The 22,905-nt window shown below is 37.7% G+C and overlaps 1 protein-coding gene and 1 long non-coding RNA gene across 7 annotated transcripts in view; one reads left to right on the top strand and one right to left on the bottom strand.

Annotated features, from left to right (window-relative positions):
- LOC311075301 overlaps positions 1-7,978 on the bottom strand; it is a 54,309-nt gene extending 46,331 nt beyond the window's left edge. Inside the window, exons 1-7 of one of the 4 annotated variants that reach the window (XR_014604458.1) lie at positions 5,773-7,978; positions 5,165-5,222; positions 4,892-4,956; positions 4,729-4,790; positions 4,547-4,645; positions 4,338-4,466; positions 3,074-3,859 (exon numbers count right to left, since the gene is read on the bottom strand). This is a non-coding gene — a long non-coding RNA (uncharacterized lncRNA). Of the gene's footprint in view, positions 1-3,026; positions 3,860-4,337; positions 4,480-4,546; positions 4,646-4,728; positions 4,791-4,891; positions 4,957-5,164; positions 5,223-5,772 lie in introns of those variants that run through there. The other 3 variants (XR_014604459.1, XR_014604461.1, XR_014604460.1) reach the window with 3 other exon arrangements.
- A 7,055-nt stretch (positions 7,979-15,033) lies between these two features.
- mppe1 (metallophosphoesterase 1) overlaps positions 15,034-22,905 on the top strand; it is a 145,003-nt gene continuing 137,131 nt past the window's right edge. For all 3 annotated transcript variants that reach the window (XR_014604427.1, XM_084102358.1, XM_084102357.1), the window contains exons 1-2: positions 15,034-15,592; positions 16,079-16,187. Coding sequence is in view for 2 of the 3 variants with exons in the window: in XM_084102358.1 (XP_083958484.1) it covers positions 15,366-15,592; positions 16,079-16,187 (336 nt within the window). In the remaining variant the exon portion in view is untranslated. The remainder of the gene's footprint in view (positions 15,593-16,078; positions 16,188-22,905) is intronic.

The raw sequence follows: 22,905 nt of genomic DNA, 5'->3' as shown, positions 1-22,905 counted from the left end.
CCTTCTCAATTGCTTTGGCTCATTTCTTGAAACAGACCAGACGTTCTCAACACTCTTGGTGCTTTTGCCAAAATAACGTGGATGGTTCGGCACAACACCATGGTTCACCTGCAAAAGCTCATGCCTCTCCCAAAACAGTTCACTCATGTGTCAAAACTAAATTTCTATTTTTTGTCTAGCTAACAGAATACAACTGTGTATAAAACTGAAAAAAATAAATAGGATTTTAGGGTAAGAGTAGCCTCCAAGGTTTGACATCACACATTACACTCATACTGCCAAGGAAATTGTAACCATTATCATTCACACACATTAAGTAACTTCCATACATCAGAGTAAAAAGAAAATGTATACAGCATAATATACTGTAATATAAACACACAAACAAAAAACAATGAAAATTATATGCAGCCTACAGTGCTGTAAATAAAGCTGGAGTTTCACAACTAACAGTTCTTCACTGGTCGCTGTCCTCACCCTCCCTCTCCTGGCCACCGTCCTCACCCTCCTGGCTATCCACACGCTGCTCTGTCTGGCCACAGATTCTCGTCCACATCACAGCGTATATTCTCCCTTGTGATGCAATGAGGGAAGAAACGGCGTGCATGTCGCAACCATCCCCTACACTGATCTCCTGTAATATCCGCACATGGAGCAGGGACCTCTGATCTTGAGCCTGATGCTCATACACTCTCCACCTCCAAGCGGAGAAATACTCCTCAATAGTACTGAGGAAAGGAGAGTGAGGTGGCAGGAACACCATGACCATCCTTGGATGAGTAGTGAACCAGGCCCTGATGAGCAGGCCACGGTGGAAATTCACATTGTCCCATACAATGACATATTGTGGTAGGTGAGGCCCTATGAGACCTCTTTCATTTTCAGGGATCAAATCAAAATGAAGGCGGTCCAAGAAGATGAGGAGCTTCTGTGTATTGTATGGGCCAAGATTGGGGATGTGAGTGGCCACACCATTCTCAGATATGGCAGCACACATAGTTATATTGCCCCCTCGCTGGCCTGGGACATCCACCGTGGCCCGATGACCAATAATATTATATGGTATATATACATATATGGTATTCAAGGTATTATGTTCTTGACTAATTTTGACAATTGAACAGACTATTGTGCATGTGATGACTTATACAATGAAATGACGCTGACACGTTTTGGAGCGAACAACCATTAGACTGAGAATCAACAATCAGTTTAGATCAACAAGATCTATTCACTTGGAAATTGTGCTAAATGTAGGCTACCTGTACTTAATCATTTGCAAAGATGTACTGAGACATTGAGACATGTACTTCGAGCAATTGAGACATTGAGCAATTTGATGAAATGAATGAGAAATTCAATTCTGTTGTGAACAATTGCCAAGTGGTTTGGAGGTTTGTCCATGTTGTTTTGAGAATGTAATTTCTGTTTCAAGAAATGAGCCAAACCAATGGAGAAAAACTGTAATATAATTTGCAATCAAAGCTGGTTACATCTGTCATTAATAGTTACATGGCACTGATTATAACTTATGTTTTTACATTAATTACACTACCGGTTAAAAGTTTTAGAACATCCCTATTTTGTAGTTTTATTGAAATATAAGTAGTTCAAGTCCAGTGAATGGGACAAAAAGTAGGCAGCAAACTGCCACTTTTGCATCAACTTTCAAGGCTTAATTTACTTTCATTGCTTCAGAATAATCAAAGAAGGTAAAGACAAAGTTTAGATCAACAAAACTCAGATATAATGTAATTTTCAGAGATATACAATTTTCAGGGATAAAGTAATGAGTTAACAACTTCAAGTTATTCTGCAGCAATGGAAGTAAACAAAGCCTTGAAAGTTGATGCAAAAACACATTTCTGTGTCCCAATGTGTAAACACCTTGGAACAGCCTGTGTTAATACACCCTCAGAAGTTTTATTTGTACAATATTCCAACTAAAAAGGCAATTAATGAAAAAAGACTTGCTTGTTATATGTACATGTCCTGATTTCGTCTACATTCCGATTGTGTCTACCTTTTACATTGTTCTTTCTACGCTTTACTCTGACTGGCTACAGTTGGGTGTCTGCCCTCTTAGCCTTTCTGAAGCTCATCTCACTTAGTCTGGCTGGTTTCACCTCTCTCTTGGATGTGTGAATCCACATATTTGTCCCTGAAGTACAACACTTAACTGTCTTTCCCATCCTGACCCTCAGCTCAACTTTAAACATAAGTGCAACTGCATGGCTGCAGCATGACCCTAACCTGCACAAAATGGTATAATGTATGAAACACATTGGTTTAAATTTTGCTTTAGGATATACATATAACAACAGTTGTATGATTGTATGATTTCACCAAATAAGCAGTTCAATTTTATTTGATTAAATTGCTGACACAGACTGAATTGCGTAAATAATGAAAATTTAAGATAGTAAACTTGTTTCGGTAACATACCCAGCCATACAGGTCCAGTTCACAGTAAGAATACAGTTGTTTGTCTTGTTGACGATAACCCAGGCTTTGTACAATTCCGTCTTCTTACCCTGTCTTTGGCTAGGCAGAACCTCTCTGTCTTCAGCACTACGAAGTTTTGAACTTGGTTAATCATGAAATTGTATGTCTTGGACATGACCACACAGAACAAAGTTGTACGCATAAAGAGATTTGTATACTTTTAACTTCTCCCGGGTATTTACACTTGGAGTGTTGATCAGATAATTATATACAGTATCTGTGGCCACTGGATGCTTGGCCATTTCGTTTCATCATTTAACCATCACTGTTAGACTTTTCAAGGTTTTTTTACAGTAACTTACTGGCAACACTGTTGCCAGTAAGTTACTGTAATTAAGATTTACAGTACCTAACCGTATTTCAGTATACAGTGCATTACTGTAAAAAACAAGCTAATCAGTACACTACTGTTATTATTTTTGTTTGTACTAAATATAAATTAGATTTCATAATTTTGATATAGAATTTTTTTTTTTTATCCTACATAAGTACTACTGACATTCAAATCAATTAGACAAAATGATTACAAAATACAATTTTTATTTATTTAAAACATTTCATATACATCACAAAATAAACAGTCTGCCAATGCTGGGAATGATGTGTTACATTTTTACACATTAATGGGTGAGTTTAGGGTTTTGTGTTAATTTTAACTCATTCATTGTGTTAATGATTTTAACAAAGTAAATATGTCAGAAAGGTTAGCACAAACATGTGTAAACATGTTAAATTAACACATTATGTGCTGTCCTTCAACACATTGTTAAAAAAGTACATAAAATCCTAAACAAAACATTAGCATTTGACAAAATGATTGTAGAGGCATTGGTTGTTTAGCTTATACAATTATTATAATGAAATATCAACCATTACATTCATAAAACTGCAGAATATAAATACATTAAGCAGTCAAAAAGGAAATGTCAAACACAGGGCAAAACACAGTTCTTTTCACAATACATGACTAGTAACCCCACCTTCAAAATAATTTCACTTATTTCCAAAAATTTGTTGGATTCATGTACACTGGTGGCCAAAATAAATATTTAAGTGTCTTTTAAATGTTTTGGAAATAAGTCTCTTTGATGCTCAAGAAACATTTCTTATTATTATCAATGTCTGAAGGTCTACTCCTCCATCTTTTCCACAGCATAGGAGTAAAAATCATCATCAAAATAATCTTTAAAAAGTCAACACAATGTTTTTGTCCACCTTTGTGAATAAATGAACTTCTCCAAAGATTGGTTCCTGTTCAGAACTTGACTGACAACATCAGAATGTTCCCTGGTCTGTGTGCGTGTCCACAAACACAAATGTACTCAGTCCTTCAGAGGATATCCCGGTTCCAACACTATATAAAACAGAGAGAGAGAGAGAGAGAGAGAGAGAGAGCGAGGGGAGAAAATTCCATATTATTATTATTTTTTTAAAACATTTTTATTATTATTTTTACTAAAACTTAAGAATATATATTTGTAAACAACTTTTTTTGTCAATAGTATTTGCAAACATTTCAGATTAACTAAATTAAAGGGGCTCTGTGTAGGTTTTTACTTAAAAAAATCTTTAAGATAGAGTTTTAATTTGTACATGTATGAGCCAACCATGGTGTAATAAAAAGAATGACACCTTGACTGTCCACCACGGTTGCCTCTATCAGCCTGTAGGCTCAATTGTGTGTGGAGGAGTCGGGCCCGAATCAGCGCGAAAATTCACAAAATGTGACGTCATGCGCGTTCTCATCTACTTGGGCTTACATCCGTACGGCACGGCAGACATTATTAGTAAGCAGCGGCAATCGGTAGTGTTTTCAAATGGTGTTTTCTTACCTCAAACATATGCTGGTGAATCTCGATGAGCCGTCAGTGGTTGCTGCGGCAACCCTGGTTGATGTGGTCGTACAAGCGTGTGCGCACCGAGAACGAGCATGAGACTGGCTGCAGTTCCTCTAACGGCCACTGGTGTCAGTAACTGTTAGAAATTTCAGAACCTACACAATGCTCCTTTAAATTATGCCAGATTAAATTTTAATACTTACATATCCTAAATTCTGTCCAAAAATGCTGAGATCCATAGAGAGAGAGAGACTGAAATCGATGTTTTAGTCCATTCCAGCTTGTCTGCAGTGAAGGGGTTCCTGTTTGAGACAAATACACAGTAAGACACATGCAAGAAATCACTGAGTGATGATCGTTCTCCATCCTACAGTAGTTAACCCACCTGTGCGCTGATATTAGGACCTTCCTGGTCAGGTGGGACTGTAATGGTAGAGAGTCTTCTGCCTAATAAAATATCAAAATAATGTAAAAATATATATAAACTTGAGTTGTTAAAATGCTAGATTTGGTATGAATGAATTAGTGAGTTTTACTGCAATGCTTACCTGGATACATTTAATCTGGTGAGACAGAACATAGAAAATGGTCCATCTTCTGATTGGTTCATTTGCTGTGTAATAAATATAATGTTAGACATGATGCAAAGGTAACTTAGCCTATTTGATATAAAGTTAGCCAATTTTATAGAGATTTTATAAGATATTGTATGCTACCTGCACCAGTGGCTCCAAAGCACTTATCACAGAATGCGAATCATTTTAGCAAACTTATGTCAAAATATATATATATATATTTTATTTCAAGTAGTTTAGGCTTACCTCAGGCTTACCTCTTGCTAGACGTCACTGGCGCGAATTGGCGCTTTGTTGCAGTTGCCTTTAAACACATACAAAATTGCAGTAAATATTAAATTCCATTATATATATATATATATATATATATATATATATATATATATATATACACAACTAATATATATATATATATATATATATATATATATATATATATATATATATATATATATTTATTATAGTTATAACTATATATATATATATATATAGTTATAGTTTGCAAACTAATGCTAAAAAAGAAAGAAAAGAAAGGTGGCCGCTAGCCATAAAACTTGTTAGCTAACAAAGGCTATAATGTTATTTTCTCAACAGTAGGCCAACATTAGCTACAACCAACAGAATTTCACACATTAGTTAATTTAATGTTAATGTAAACTATAAGCGTTGCTCTTGGCGTATTTTAACAATTCAATAATCTAACAATTTAATAATCTAACAATGTCTGTAAAATGAAACGTTAGCGCAGTTTACCGTGGTAAAGTTCGTTACCGCCATGTTGACGACGAGTAACGTTATAACATAGGTTAAACTGGGCACAATCCTGTCAACACACACAGAATGATTTTTTTTACCTTGCTTGCTGGTCTCTCTCTCGGGTGAAGTGAATTCCATCTCTTCCCCGGGCCAGACACGAACGGCGCGGTCCAACAAAAGACAGTCAGAAGAACCCAGTGATATTACACTGACTGGATGCTCCGGCAAGACACGACAAATCCCAGACAGTGTAAAGCCTGGTTTATACTCGACGCGTCCACACGAGCGCGAAGGTGCGCGCGGCAAAAATGACGTCATTGCGGTGTGGGCGGTCGTGCGCGTTGGGTTCGCAAGACCCAATTTCGCCTGGCGGTGTGCGCGATATTTTTTGTAACAACGCGCGCGGCGCGCATCCGAAGATGAACGACTTCGAGCCGAATCTGGCCGAGCTCGAACTTCTCACCACACCGGCACCCAGTTTGCACGTCTAAATGAGTTGATTACATTTAAAAAATGAGCATACAATAGCATAAAAAGTATTTTTAATGAACATAAAGGTCCATGTTTAATAAAAATGTTCACGAAACTTAATGAAATGTTTAGTGAAATTAGAAAATATGTAAGAGATTGTTAATTTAGTTCTCATATCCATATATTTTGTTTTATTGTCACAAGTAATAATCTCAGGGTTTACTGGGTTTTACACGATTCTTTTTGTAGTGTGGTATTGGTAGTGGTGTAAAATAAACATTGTCACGTGTGTATAGCTTTCTTCTTCTCACCGCTGATTCCTGATGGTTTAGAGGACAATTACTCGAGTCGCCCCCTGTCGTTTCAAAGAATAGTACAACGGCGAGCGCGTCAAGTATAAACGCCTCGTCCGTTTGCGGAGGTGCGCGCGCAGTCTGCGGAGACTCGCGCTGCGGAGCCAGGCGAAAGTATAACCAAGGCTTAAGTTCTTCTTCTTCTTCTTTTCGTTTTATGGCAGATTGCAACCATGACTATAAAGGTGCATACCGCCACCTACTGTATAGGAGTATGTAACATGAGACAATATTATCATGACTATATCATTCAAAAAAAAATAAAAAAAAAATAAAAAAAAAATACTACCTAAATCCTATTATATATTCCTATATTTTTCAAATATTGTACAACTGCTTTCTGTGCATCCTTTACCCCATCTCCTGTTGTGCCTAACAAACCTTCAATATTCCACTTTCTTCCTACCTGATTTATCTTTTGATTTAATCTCATCCTCTCATCCCTATATTTCTTACAATGCAATAATACGTGTTCAACATCTTCCTTGGATCTACATTCTATACATTCATCAGATTGACTTTTACCCATTAAAAACAATGTTTTATTTAAACCTGTGTGATCAAACCTTAGCCTGGTTAAAACACTCTCCTCTCTTCTGTTACTTCTATTCACCCCCTGTGCATTAATAGATTTTTGCAAACTGTAATATTTCCTTCCACTTTTATCCACATCCCACCTGTCCTGCCATTTTTTTCATCATTTCTTTTTTGATTATTGCCTTAGCCTCTCCTTTTCCAAGGGGTATATTTATTGTATCATTTGTCCTGGTTGATTTTTTTGCTATTTTATCTGCTCCCTCATTCCCTTTTATTCCTATATGAGCAGGTACCCAACAGAATCTCACATCTATCTGTAGTCTCTGTAATCTAAATAAACTTTGTTGGATTTCTAGCATTAGATCTTCTCTATTAGATTTCATATTTTGAATACTATATAGAGCTGCTACAGAATCAACACAACACACCACTCTGTCTGGTTTTACTTCCTCAACCCACTGTAGTCCTACAATAATCGCCATCATCTCTGCCGTATACACTGAAGCCTGATCAGGTAATCTTTTTCCAATACTTATGTTCATTGTCGGTATATATATTCCTATTCCTACATTGTCCTTCTCATCCTTAGATCCATCTGTATAAATTTCTAAGTAACTATAATATGTATTCCTTATATATTGACTTGCCAGATGTCCTTTCTCACTCTCTTCCCATTCATTTTTTAGTTCCAAAATGTTTAAGTCTATCTCAGTTTTAGTAAATAACCATATAGGTATATTACTAATAGGTGTAGGTAAATTAAACCAGATATTGTTCACTCTATATTCCTCTGATTTTGTTTTTGTTACCCATCCAAAGCCATTACCTTTAAAAGACTTATACTCCCAACATTCTTGAATAATACTCTTTGCATGATTTTCATGTCCACATCCACTTAAACGACTCCAATATGTAAGCATGAGCTTATCTCTTCTCAGATCTGAAGGCACTTCTCCTAACTCAACCTGCATTGCTTTAATTGGTGTTGATCTCATTACACCTGCACATATCCTCAATGCTTTGTTACTAATTCTATCCAGCTTCAGTAAATGTGTTTTAGCTGCTGCTCCATATACATAACACCCATAATCTATTGTTGACCTCATTAAAGCCCTATAAATATATATTAGTGATTGTTTATTTGCTCCCCAGTCTTTCCCCACTACTGCTCTCATTAAATTTATGACTTTCTTGCATTTTGATTCCACCTTTTCAATGTGTATTTTCCATGTTCCCTTTTGGTCTAACCACATACCAAGATATTTAAAATTATCTACTGTTTCCATATTATGTCCATATAACTGTAGGTTCTGTTTTTCTATCCCTTTCTTCCTTGTAAATATCATATGACAAGACTTACTTGGAGAAAGCTTAAAGCCCCAGCTATACGACCATTGTTCTACCTTTCCTATGGCTTCCTTGATTTTATTTCTTACCCTTATAGGATCTCGTCCTCTTGCCCAGATGGCGACAGTGTAAGTTATAGTGACGCGCTGTTATATTTCTGACGTACGCTTCTCCGAGTCCAAGCGCTCGCGCTATTTCTGACAAGGGACAAACAGGTTTGCATTTTGCATAAATGATCCAGTCGCTTCAATGTGTTCAATATAGACAGCCTTTGACTGTTATAGCGTTGTAGACACGCGGTGTAAGGCAAAAATTAGGAAATAAAAAGCACGATGGAATAGTGTCAGTCAGAGAGGCCGTTATGTCAAATACAGTAGTATACTGCAAATTTAAAAAATACAGTAAGTCTCTGTATGTGGTGTTAAGTCAAATACAGTAGTATACTGCAAATTTAAAAAATACAGTAAGTCTCTGTATGTGGTGTTTGACGTCACAGAAAATTCCCATGATGCAATGGGAATCACAGTGATTTACTGTAAAGAGAAATACTGCCGTGCAAAGGCAAAAGACCTTAACTTCAATTTTGGTCAAAATTAGTTATTGCCATTTTTGGAACATTGGACATCAGTTTTATCATGTGGAAAAATATCTTGAGTCAATTTTGTTCTTTTCTGCTAAAAATAAGATGTTGTTTTTGTCATAACTTCCAAAAGCAGAGGGAAAGCAAAGGCAGAAGCCCTTAACATCAGTTACGGTCTTTTAGCTTAGTTCCGCTGCACTCTAGAATGCTGGAATCAAGTTACAGTTGGAGTTAAGGCACTCTGCCTTTGTTTTACCAACGTTAAATTTTTGCCGCGCTGAAGTTACGGTGTAATGTTAATGCCTATATATGTAATTGAAAACAACGCGAGTGGGTTGGGGACGCCTCACGATAAGTAAGGGGAGGAGAAAACATTACCACGCAAACAAACAAACCCAGCAGATATAACTTAGATTGCAGCTTACCTTTTTTTTAACATGGTCAAACTCAAAATCCATGTAAAACGACATCCACTGAGAAGACAATCCATTGTTTAAATCCATCATGTGCCGGCTGGCTAACCTAATCTATCAAAATGCAAGTTGTCCGGAGGTTGACATTTTAAGTGTCGCTGTAGGTAAGTTAGGCTATTAGTAGGCAGACGTCCGGTTAAACAGTTAAAATTAGGGTGACCCAAACGTCCTGTTTTCCCAGGACATGTCATGGTTTCACGTCTTGTCCTGGCCGTCGTGGCTGTTTTTTTAATTTTTTTTATAAAGTGATGAAAATGTCCTGGTTTTTGGGCCGTTAAGCATATACTTTAAATTTACTGGCGCTTATCTTTGCACACACAACATATGAAACCGGCTAATCAGCGCGTTCCTCAATCCGCAACGGCAAGCAGAGAGCACGTCAGAAAACAGAGGCCTCTGTGTGTGTGTGTGTGTGTGTGTCAAATCAAATCTTTCAAATGTAAGAAATATTTGTGAAAGGTTACTTTAACTTCTTCTTTGGTGTTTTTTTACTTAAATTAAGAACACCGATAAAGTTTTAAACCGATCCAGTACAGTAGCCTTCACATTATTTTTTATTTTATAATATTCTATTGATGTAATATTAAGCCTTCTAAACAGAACTTACTAAATGTTATTTTAAGACTATCATTGTTATCATATAAATGTTTTTATAGAGTGATAAAAGTCAAAATGGTCAATAAATTAGAAGTTAAGGTACTTTGCCTTTGTATGAGCCATTATTGTTTTGCAGATAATGCAAAGGCAGAATGCAGTAACTTCCAAATAAGGGTCAAAGGTCAAGTTTGAGCTCAATTTTTTTTTATGTAGATAAATATATTCATTATGACAACTACTTGGCAAATTTTCAGTGTCCTACCTATCATACAATTGGCTGGACAACAAAACAACTTTAAAGTCATTTTTCTCAGTTTCACACTCTGGTGAGTTAAGGTCTTTTGCCTTTGTAGGGCAGAATAGCAGTATAATACTGGGTGATTTAAAGTAAATAACTGTAGAAATTACAGAAAAGTCTAACAGTGATTGACAAGGTACTATGGCAAACGGATCTTTAAGACGTAGCGGTCAGCAGTGGTCAGCATGCTGACCTGGATGGGAAATGGACAAATGGTAGGTAAGTGGGATGGGGGTCCGCATGGCAACGTGTATGGGAAATGGACAAATGGCAGGTAAGTGAGATGGGGGGTCCGCCCGACGAGCGTCCACTTCCAACCTATATGAATGTGGGAGACCACCCATATGATAGGCCTGTAGTGGGACAGGGTGTCACCCCACTGTGGAGAGTGTCGGGAATGCATTTGGGGTGCTTCAATGGATTGGACCAAAGAGAGCGACAGCCTGCAAAAAGGATTGAGTATCCCCAGTTGGGGAATCCACTTACCGTGCTGATTCAATCTCTGTTACAAGGTCTGAGTGTGGGATTCAGCACTTCTTTGGAGTTAAATGTTGATCCTGTAGATGGTGTACCTATGATTGTGACCCAACCATATGCAGGTGCATGTCTTCAAGAGGGGAGGGTGTAACCCAGGTTGCTCAAAATCCTGTTGAAGTTGAAAGAAAAAAAGAGTGTTGTAACATTCATGAATATGAAAAATAGTTATTTTATTTTATTAATATCTGTGAAGTTAAGAGTATTTCTTTGTAAAGAAAATGAGAAAATGTATTAATTAAAAAAATTATACTCATTCAGAATAGTTATTTAATTAAATTAAATAAGTGGAGCCAGGAGAGACGGTGAAGGAATGTTTTTTACGAGAGAGAGAATGGCTGGTAAATCTGCTCCTGATGTACTGAAAATATGATCCTGAGAAAGAAGAGGAAAAATAGAATTAAAATGGACAAAACTAACAATTTTATTAGAGAAATAACAGAGATTTTGAGATAATAGTGTGGATTGAATGTCATCAATCAATGATCACGTGTGAATGTTAGTGTGAATGCTACGGATGAGAAAAAGACTTCTTAAAGTCTGGAGTTTTGCCTTTCTGGAAATTCCAATTTATACTGAAATTGCTATTGTAACCAGTTAATTTGATTTATTGTGATTTTCATTTTAGAAATGTTATTGTATTCTTTTTTATTTATTTATTTGTTTGTTTGTTTGTTTGTTTGTTTGTTTGTTTGTATTTTCCTTTTTCTGGTTGTTTATAAACGAAAAACAAAACGAGTTATAAAAAGGGTATTCCAAAGGGTCATTAAATGAAAACTGTATTCAAATATAAAGTCATTTTCTGCAATAAACAAAGTGATTAGGAATTGAATAAATCGGTAAAGAGAAATGAAAAACACATATATTAGCGGAATAAAGGCAAGTCAATTTTATTAGCTTGAACCTAAACAGGTCAGAAAGAATTAAAATAGTTGATAATATTTAAAGAACTAAATAGGAAAAAAATATAAGAAGATTTATAATAAGGTCAAATTTAATTTGTTTGGAACAGGTCTTTATTTTCATTTTGTGTTATGTTGTGATGTTGTTTTAAATTTCACTGCTTTGTTACTTTTCCCTTAGTTGTTGAGCCTGTCTCTTGAGCGAGTTTATTCTTCTGGTTACTGGTCCAAATCTGGAAATAGTGCACCCTCTTCACGCTCATTTCCGTTGGTCACTGTTTGAGAGGGAGGGTTGCACTCGCGCTTCAATGCACGTTACACATGCTTTTTAGGGAGTCTGTTAAAACTCAAACTCAAGGGGAGGCACGAGAGACGTGGACTCCCATTGTAACTTTACCTGCGGGTGTGGCTGTGGGACAGTGTTACTTTGGAAAAACGAATGATTTATATATAACGTAATATTTGCTGTGTTTTATTTTTGTACTGTGGATTGTTTTTTCAGCCAATTGTTTTGAGGAGGCACTGCCTCCCTTGCCTCCTCGGAGGAAAAGCCCCTGGTATACAGTATATGTATACAGGTCTTGGACAATGAAACTGAAACCCTTGCCAAAATAGTGTCAAGGTTTTACACCTATATGTCAGTCTGATCATCAATATTCACTGATTTTACATTCTATCAGTATTGGTAGAGTGTGAAGGTTGAATTAACAGAACAATATCACAGCTGTACATAAAATATTGCAATCCACACAACATAATGGAAGACATATCAGAGTTTACTTTAAAAGAGGACCAATTGTTGGTGTGCGTCTCGCTGGCTCATCTGTGACCAGGACAGCAAGTCTTTGTGGTGTATCGAGAGCTATGGTATCCAGGGTAATGTTAACATACCCCCACGTAGGACGAACCACATCGACGCAAGAGGAAGTTGTCTGAAATGGATGTCCAGGTACTAACCCAGATTGTTTCCAAAAAACATAAAATAAGACGTCCACAGCTGCCCAAATCACTGCAAATTAAATGTGCACATCAACTGTTTCCACCAAATCTCAGTCAGTAGGCCTATTCATGGTCGGGCTGCTAGTCAAACCTGGTCACTCGTGCTAATGCCAAATGTTGTTTCATTGGTGCCAACAGTGCAAATCTTGGGCTGTGGACAATGTGAAACATGTAGTGTTCTCTGACAATTTCACCTTCACTGTCTTTCCCACATTTGTGGGAGTTATGATGTGGAGAAGCCCTAAAGAAGCTTAACACCTGCACTGAAAAAAAAATTTAGTCAGTTCAACTTAAAAAATTAACTTCATGTGGTAACATATACAATTTCTGGTTTTGTTGAAATGAAATAAATTATTTAAGATTACTGAATATAACTGAATTCAATCAACCTGAAAAACTGGTTTTGTTGAAACGAAATAACTGATTTAAGATTACTTATTATAACTGAATTCAACGAACCTGAAGCATAACTGTCAGTAGATATAACCTGATTTATCCAACTAGGTACAATGACTTAATAAGTTTGATATAATCTTTTTTGTTTTATATGATGAAAGTCCTTTTCCACCTTGATGTAAATACACTCAAAGATAATTAATTACCCTTTTTTAATTGAAGACATTTTAACACTCATCTTAATTTAGTTTATTCATTATAAACAGTGGTCAACAGTGTTGTTTTATCATTATGCACATTGTATATAATGGTATATAATAAACCACTAAACAACATCAGGTGTAAGTACTGAACAAAGAAGACTGAGTGCCCATGAAGAAGCACTACTCTTCAGCACAATGGTAACCACAACATTCAATAACAGAAACAACTCAAAATGTCCAACATAACTGAATATTAAACATTAACATAAACTACCAACATCTTTCCCTTTACTGAAAAACACATAAAATAACATTTAATCCCTAAATTTACTCTCCTAATGTAGTCCCTTGCAAAGCCTGCTGGGAACTACAGATCCACTGCCCAAGGCTGTGTTTCCCAAAACCATCGTAAGCCTAAGTAGATTGTAGAGTCTTTGCCACCAATGGTCTTTACAATAGCTCAACTTAACTCACAATGCTTTTGAGAAATGCAGCCCTGAGCAGTGGATCTGTAGTTTGCATGCAGCATGCTTTGCAAGGGACTGCATTAGGAGAGTACATTTAGGGATTAAGTGTTATTTAATGTGTTTTTCAATAAAGGGAAGGATGTTGGTAGTTTGTGTTAATGTTTAATGTTCAGTTATGTTGAACATTTAGGAGTTTATTTTATTGAATGTTGAGGTTACCATTGTGCTGAAGAGTAGCGCTGTCAATTGCGATTTTCACTTTGATGCAACATAATGTGTATAATAACCCCAAATCACAATTTCTCCTTGAAACAAAATCTGACGATTATATAGCTTGGGATATAATTTCATTCCCTCCTGTGCCAAGGACAACCGAACTAATCTTGAAGACCATGTGCACCTTATGGTTCAAACATTGTACCCTGAAGGGGGTGACGTGCATCAGCATGACAATGCACCAATACTTGCAATACAAGCAAGACTTGTGACAGAATTGTTTGATGAACATGAAAGTGAAGTTGAACATCTCCCATGAATAGAAAGTTCAAATGAACAGCATTTATCTGAAATAGAAAGGTTTTGTAACATTATACACTACTGTTGAAAAGTTTGGGGTCAGTAAGATTTTTTTTTTGGAAAGAAATTAAAGAAAGAAAGTAGGTAATATAATTCAGCAAGGATGCATTAAATTGATCAAAAAAATACATAAAGATATTTATGTTACAAAATCTTTATATTTCAGATAAATGCTGTTCTTTTGAACTTTCTATTCACTAAAGAATCCTGAAAAACGGTACACAACTGTTTTCAACATTGAGAATAATAATACATGTTTCATGAGCAGCAAATTTCTGTCATGTGACACTGAAGACTGGAGTAATAATGATGCTGAAAATTCAGCTTTGCCAACACAGGAAGACATTATATTTTAGGCATATGTTCAAATAGATATTAAGTTATTTTAAATGTAAACAATATTTCACAATATTACTGTTGTTGCTGTATTTTTGATCAAATAAATGAGAGTCTTCCTTTAAACACATTTAAAAAATCGTACTGATCTAAAACTTGAAGGTTAAATGTTTAAAGGTTAAAACGTAATCTTTTTAATGGGACGTCGTAATATTATGACTGACCACTGGATGGCACTCTTCAAGCGCGCACAGAATCTGATGAATTGAATGTCTGCTCAGATGTTCATCACATGCGCACAGCTGTGACGTTTGTCTGTTTAGCAAAACTGCTCTTGTAACATTGCTGGTTACCCTGAGAGGATTTAAAAACATCGTGATCTGCGATATACTGATGCATTTTTCATCAAGATATCCCGCAACCTTATGAGAAAGCATGTTGTAATCATTCTTCCGTTTCGATGTTGTTGTTTTTTCATGTAAAAATGACATGTTATTGAGAATAAAGCGGAAGAGGAGCATATTGCTTCGAGCACGCTAGAGCAGTAGAGGCGATTTTTCTTTCGCCAACAGATTTAACTCGTGTATCGTGTGCTATTGCAGTAATAAAACGGGTTCGTATAATGATCCCGATGTTTGGATCGAGTGGTAGATTAGCCGTGTCTCTGATTTTTGCTTTTGTCAGCGTGTTTGTATTGTGTGAATATGTGATCTACTATCCTGTTATTCTGCGTTGCTCATGGCCGCATTTTGAAGCTGAAGATTCACATTCACCTTTGCGGGCGTTATTTCTCTCTGATACTCACTTATTAGGGGCCATCAGAGGACACTGGCTCGACAAACTCAGAAGGTATTTATCTGGTGTCAGAATCGTACGATTCTGAAAAAAGTTTTATTTTAATAGGCCTGCCATATGGTTTTGAGACATTTTGTTACAGTACATTGGAGTTGGCTACTGTGTAAATGCCATAGTACATCACATATCATCATTGTACCATGGTGCTGCTGTAAGACATGTTTAGAGCAGGACTGTAATCACCTAAACATTTAGCAGTACACTTCAACTAATGATAAACGGGTCAAATAGACGGGTTCAAAATCCATCTTAAGGTTTTGATTTATGAAGACAAAAATAAAATAAAACAGTCTGTGAACATTACAAAAGAATATATATAATTTTACATTGGGCAAAGTCTTTTTAATATATATATATATATATATATATATATATATATATATTTATATTTATATTTATATTTATTATTATTATTTATTTTTTTCTTTATTGAAGGAAGCTCTGCACATTTTTATTATGAGTATTATGATATTTTCACAGAGAATGGCAGATGGAAAGAGCGTTCCAGACATCTCTGTGGCTTCTAAATCCAGAAGTTGTCTTCATTTTAGGAGACGTATTTGATGAGGGCAAGTGGAGCTCCAGTCAGGTACAGTTGATGGTACAACATACAAACACAAAGCAGGAAACTGTTTGTCTTTACTGGTTGCAAAATATGACAATTAGCTGTGGCTGAGTCTAAAATAATTGCATGCATACGGCATTAGGCCTCTGCTTTAGTGTTTGTTTGTTTGATGTCTCTCATTTTTAATGAAATTTGGCTAACACTTTGTTCTGGCATCCACTTTTGTTCTGACCTGCAATAAATTGTGCTGATTAAATCTAACGATCGATTATCATATCACGTCAAACCGTGCAAATCATACTTTGTTCTCAAATTGTTAATGTTTACAACATCAGCATTGCGTGATTACATTTAATGCCTTTCTGATATTTATCCTTGTTTTCGCATGGGCCGGTTACAGTCTCTTTTTTTCTGTAGCCACTCCGAAGTCCGAAGTCTTTTGCATTTTACCATGGGTGAATCACTTTTGTCACTGGTGATTGTCGTTTGAACCTTTCTGGATCCGCCATCAAATTGAAGTTTAATTATATCAAGTGCTGTGAGAAAAGGCTATAAATCTCCACCTCCAACATCCTCACACGCAATATAGCCTACTAGCCGAGACACCTTCTTTACGTGGACAGATGTGACGTAATGACGCAAAGACATGCTCGAATTTCTCGCAGAAATCCACCAGTACCAATGGAATTAAAACCATTATTACAAGCTTAACGTTTTAAGGGCGCTTTCACACTAGCACTTTTGGTGCGCACCCGGGTTCGAATAACGTCAGAGTTCGGTTCGTTTGGATGATGTGAACCCTGTCTTCCGAACTCGGGTGCGCACCCGCAAACCGTACTCGAGTCCGCTTAAAAAGGTGGTCTGGGGTACGGTTCATGTGAACTCCAGTACGATTCACTGCTGATATGAACGCAATCGTACCAAATGATTTTGGATCATTTTTAACCCAAAAAAGTTACGGACTGCAGCTTTAAGAAAAATAGAGCTGTTTCAATGTTTGTTCTAACTAATCCCACATTTCTCACCTAACATTAAAGTTTAAAAAAAAATAATATTTGTATATTGTAATAATTTAGCATTTAATCTCCAAATTGTAGAATGTAGAAACAGACAGTAGCCTATATTTTAAATTTTAAATAAAGAAAGCCAGTCTCACCGATACCAATACTGCTACTGATGTCTCTGTGAAATAGATTTTTTTCTCAATTTTAGCCATTAATTATAGGCATTCAGCATAACAGTATAATTGAACAAATAATTGACATTTATATATGGCTTTAAAAATTATATATAAATGTCACATTTACCTGTGCCCTTTAATAAATCAGGGCTCAATTTGTTCTAGTGGCCCAGTCAGACCGGTTCAGATTTTTACTTGCGCTGTTAAAATGCACAAAAAGTTATTGTTTTCATCGTTTTTGACCCATAACCTTGTAAACAGTGCTTTAAGATTTTCAGGTAGGTCTAACAGTTAGAATACAGAAATGTAATAAAGTTATCAAACACTTACTTTCTTATTTTATTTATAAAGCACTTTACAACTGCACCTGCAGACCAAAGTGCTGTAACAACACATAAAAACAACATGCAACTTACTAATACAGATACTAGCCCAACCTCTCAAAAGCTCAAGTCAAGTCATCTTTATTTATATAGCGCTTTTAACAATGCAGATTGTTCCAATGCAGCTTTACAATGATAATAGGAAACTAAAGTAAAGTGTTATAAAGTTATTTTCCAACTAAAGTTAGTTTGATTGATTCACTTCCGTCGAAACGATCATTAGATATTAACTTGGGGGCCGCTAACACGACACCGTTTTAACAGAAAACTTAAGTTCTTTCTGCGCAAACTTCAAAAAGGCAAACCAGTGAGAACGCCGATGGTGTTCAGTCTATAGGTATGTGCGTTTGAATATATGTGCGCAGGTGTGTAGTCCTTCCCTACAAATCAACCCTCAACATACTACTTGTCTGGCCTTAAAATGAATAATACAGAATTTTTATCGCTTTCACGTAGCCACACAAACCGGAATTATCCCAACAACGCTTTATCTGTAGAGAGGTAAAGGGAGGGGAGGGAGGCCTTCACAGGGAAGAGCCTAGTTGACATTTCAGGACTGCGCTGTCGTCGCGTCCAGGCGCAGGTCCTTCATCGGATCTGGATACAGCCTGGATCCGGCGGACTGCGGTAAACCTTGGGATAAACAGAGAGACTAATATTAGCATAGACGCCATTCTTCTTATGGTGTAACAAGTACATCAGGATTTATGGGAAGTGTTCCCTGTTCCGGCTGACCTAATCTATGCAGCCTAACATTGAATTATAAAAGTCTATAATGTGTTATGTGTATGCTAGGTCAAAGAGATGTTTTTAGTCTAGCTTTGAACTGACAGAGTGTGTCTGCTTCCTGGACAATGTTAGGAAGACTGTTCCAAAGTTTTGGTGCTAAATAGGAAAAGGATCTACTTAGGACATTCTAGGTATCATCAACTGGCCGGAATTTGGAGATTGCAATAGACGTGAAGGACTATAATGTAGGGCTGAAACGATTCATCGAGTTACTCGATTAACTTGATTACAAAAATTCCTCGAGGCAAAAACTCTGCCTCGAAGCCTCGTTAAATTCCTATGACGCGCACTATACGCGCAGGGATCTGATTGTTTCACACAGACCGTTGTTCAATGTTCAGGAAGCACACCATAGCGCGTGATACATTTTGAATTTAGTTGGCGCGATGGCGGAGAGTAAAGATGTCCATAAACGGCAGAGAATGTCTAAAGTTTGGGATCGCTTCCTTTCAGCGTCGCTGAAACAAGGTAACGATTCTGTCCCCCGCATTTTTATTTGACCCAGCGCCAATATTTCCGCCCATGCCTAAGCCTATACATTGATGTTCGCTGATTTTAATCCCATACTGTATTTGTAGTGATGTCGTGATGCGGTTTGACTAGATATGATGTTTAGCTTTGATGTTTTTAAGTAGTAAACGTATTCACGTTCAATTGCAAGAGAGTAGGCTATAGCCTAAAAAAAAGAACCCCTTCACACTCACACACACACACACACACACATGCACCCTCGTCTCTCTCACGCGCCAGTCAGACCAATTGCGGCAATGCATCACATATTCTTAAACTTTTATGTAGCCACGCAACAATAATTAGGGCCCGAGCACCGATGGTGTGAGGACCCTCTTGGAATTGCTCTGTTTATTAGGGCCCAAGCCCTGAAAGGGCGAAGAGCCCTATTGTTTTCGTAAGGATTATTATTATTAGGGCCCAAGCCCTGAAAGGGCGAAGGCCCTATTGTTTTCGGTAGGATTATTATTATTATTAGGGCCCAAGCCCTGAAAGGGCGAAGGCCCTATTGTTTTCGTAAGGATTATTAGGGCCCAAGCCCTGAAAGGGCGGAGGCCATATTGTTTTCGTAAGGATTATTATTAGGGCCCAAGCCCTGAAAGGGCGGAGGCCCTATTGTTTTCGTAAGGATTATTATTATTATTTTTTTTTTTTTTTTTTTTTTTTTGCCTTTTTGCCACTTTTGGGGCCCTTAACATGCTCAAAAACTCTTGAAACTTTGCACACAGGTCAGAACCCGCGGCCATCAGGGCCGGACTGAAGCTGGTACCCGGGCGTGGCAGGGGGGCTCGACAGCGCCCCCTGGAATGGGCTCCGAAATCTTGGTCCATATATCAAACATGCTTGCATGTAATAATATGAAACTCAGTACACATATAGATCTCATCGGGCCGCACAACTTTCGTGCTCTAAGTTTTACAAAAGCCCAACAGGAAGTCGGTTATTATACGTTGTTTGGAAAACGCATACAATGGAATGTGAAATACTCCTCCTAGGGAATTCATCCGATCGCCGCCAAACTCGGTGTGAATGAAGTCAAGACATTGAGGATGAATTCTTGCGAACAGATTTTTGATATCTCGAACGGTTTGGCCGTGGCGAGGAAACGAATTTATGGCGAATAATGGGACACAGGAAGTGTGTTATAACTTCTGCATACATTATCTGATCTTGCTGAAACTTCAGCAGTGTGTTCGTTGTAAGAGGCCGATCACATGGATGTGACCTTTGTGAGTCCAAGTTATAGCGCCACCAACTGGCAACAGGAAGTGTGTCACTTTAAAAATGCTTTGAAATCACTTTCTTATTTTTACCCGATTTGCTTAAAACTTTATGTGTATAATGTAGACACACGGCAGATGTAGACCTGTGAAAGGATTATTGATATCTTAGATACTGTTGCCGTGGCAACGCATCAAACTTTAATATTCTTTTCGGATGCTTTTGAGACTCTTCACATGCTTGAAAATGCATGAAACTCGACAGACACATCACATTTATTATACAGTAGACATGTGCAAAGTTTCAGAAATTGGCGTGGTGGAATGGCTCAGTAGCGCCACCTTTAGTCAAAAATGGGGGCTTAGTTTTTACTAGAATCACAAAACTTGGTAGGTGTATTGTTCTCATCAAGCAGGACACCTTTCTAATTTACAGTCATTACCTCAGACCCACAGGAAGTCAGATATTTTGGTTTGAATGTGGATTTTCTGGAGAATTTTCTCTCTCTCTCTGTGTGTCTGTGTGTGTGTGTGGGGGGGGGGGGATTTGTCTATTCCATTTAATCTTTGTTCTTCAAGGTTTCAGGGGCTTTTGGGGCCCTTAACGTGCTCAAAAACTCTTGAAACTTTCCACACAGGTCAGAACCCACAGTCATCAGAGCCGGGCTGAAGCTGGTACCCGGGCGTGGCAGGGGGGCTCAACAGCGCCCCCTTGGACACGGTCTAAAAACTTGGTCCATATATCAAACACGCTTGCATGAATTAATATGAAACTCGGTACACATATAGATCTCATCGGGCCGAACAACTTCCGCACTCTAAGTTATTAGCTCCGCCCAACAGGAAGTCTGCTATTATGGGTTGTTTGAAAAACGCATGCTGTGGAATTTGATGTACTCATCCTAGAGAATTCATCCAATCGCCTCCAAACTCGGTCAGCATGAAGTCAAGACATTGAGGATGATAAATTGCGGACGGATTTTTGATATCTCGAACGGTTTGGCCGTGGCGAGGAAACAATGGCGAGAAAAGAGAAACACGAAGTAATATAACTTCTGCATACGTTAACTGATCTTGATGAAACTTCAGCAGTGTGTTCGTGGTAAGAGGCCGATCAGATGGATGTAACTATTGGGAGACAAAGTTATAGCGCCACCAACTGGCATATATACACATATATATATATATATATATATATATATATATATATATATATATATATATATATATATATATATATATAAATAAATAAATATAAATATAGCTGCGAGCAGCGATGGAGGGCCCAAGCCGGTGACACCGCCACCCCGGTGGCTTTAGTGTAACTAAAGGCACCAGGGTGGCGGTGCCACCGGCTTGGGCCCGCAATCGCTGCTCGCAGCTATATTTAGGGCCCAAGCCCTGAAAGGGCGAAGGCCCTATTGTTTTCGGTAGGATTATTAGGGCCCAAGCCCTGAAAGGGCGAAGGCCCTATTGTTTCCGGTAGGATTATTTATTATTATTAGGGCCCAAGCCCTGAAAGGGCGAAGGCCCTATTGTTTTCGGTAGGATTATTTATTATTATTATTATTAGGGCCCAAGCCCTGAAAGGGCGAAGGCCCTATTGTTTTCGGTAGGATTATTTGTTATTATTATTATTATTTTTTTCTACTTCTCGGGCACTTTTGGGGCCCTTAACAAGCTCGAAAACTCTTGAAACTTTGCACACAGGTCAGAACCCGCGGCCATCAGGGCCGGGCTGAAGCTGGTACCTGGGCGTGGCAGGGGGGCTCGACAGCGCCCCCTGGAACGAGGTCCGAAAACTTGGTCCATAAATGAAACACGCTTGCATGTAATAATATGAAACTCGGTACACATATAGATCTCATCGGGCCAAACAACTTTCATGCTCTAAGTTTTATGCCAGCCCAACAGGAAGTCGACTATTTAGGGTTGTTTGGAAACGCATGCTTAGGAATTTGAAACACTTCTCCTAGGGAATTCACTCGGTCGGCACCAAACTCGGTGTGCATGAAGTCAAGACATTGAGGATGAAAAATTGCCAGGGGATTTTTGATATCTCGAACGGTTTGGCCGTGGCGAGGAAACGAATTTATGGCGAATAATGGGACACAGGAAGTGTATTATAACTTCTGCATACATTGACTGATCTTGATGAAACTTCCGCAGTGTGTTCGTGGTCAGAGGCTGATCACATTGATGTGACGATTGTGACTTAAAGTTATAGCGCCACCAACTGGCAGCAAGAAGTGTGTTACTTTCAAAATGCTTTGAAATCACCCTCTTATTTTTACCCGATTTGCTTCAAACTTTATCTGTATAATGTAAACACACGGCAGATGTAGACCTGTGAAAGGATTATTGATATCTTAGATACTGTTGCCGTGGCAACGCATCAAACTTTAATTTTCTTTTTGGATGCTTTTGAGACTCTTAAGATGCTTGAAATTGGATGAAACTCGACAGACACATCACATTTATTAGCCAGTAGACATGTGCAAAGTTTCAGAAACGGGCGTGGTGAGGGGCTCAGTAGCGCCACCTTTAGTCATAAGTGGGGGGGTTAGTTTTATCAACAGCAACAAAACTTGGTATGTGTATTGTTCTCATCAAGACGGACAACTTTCTAATTGACATTAACTATCTCCGACCAACAGGAA

Source organism: Abramis brama (assembly GCF_963993115.1).
Source record: "Abramis brama genome assembly, chromosome: 24".
NCBI lineage: Eukaryota > Metazoa > Chordata > Actinopteri > Cypriniformes > Leuciscidae > Abramis > Abramis brama.
This window is presented reverse-complemented; position numbering and strand designations above follow the sequence as displayed.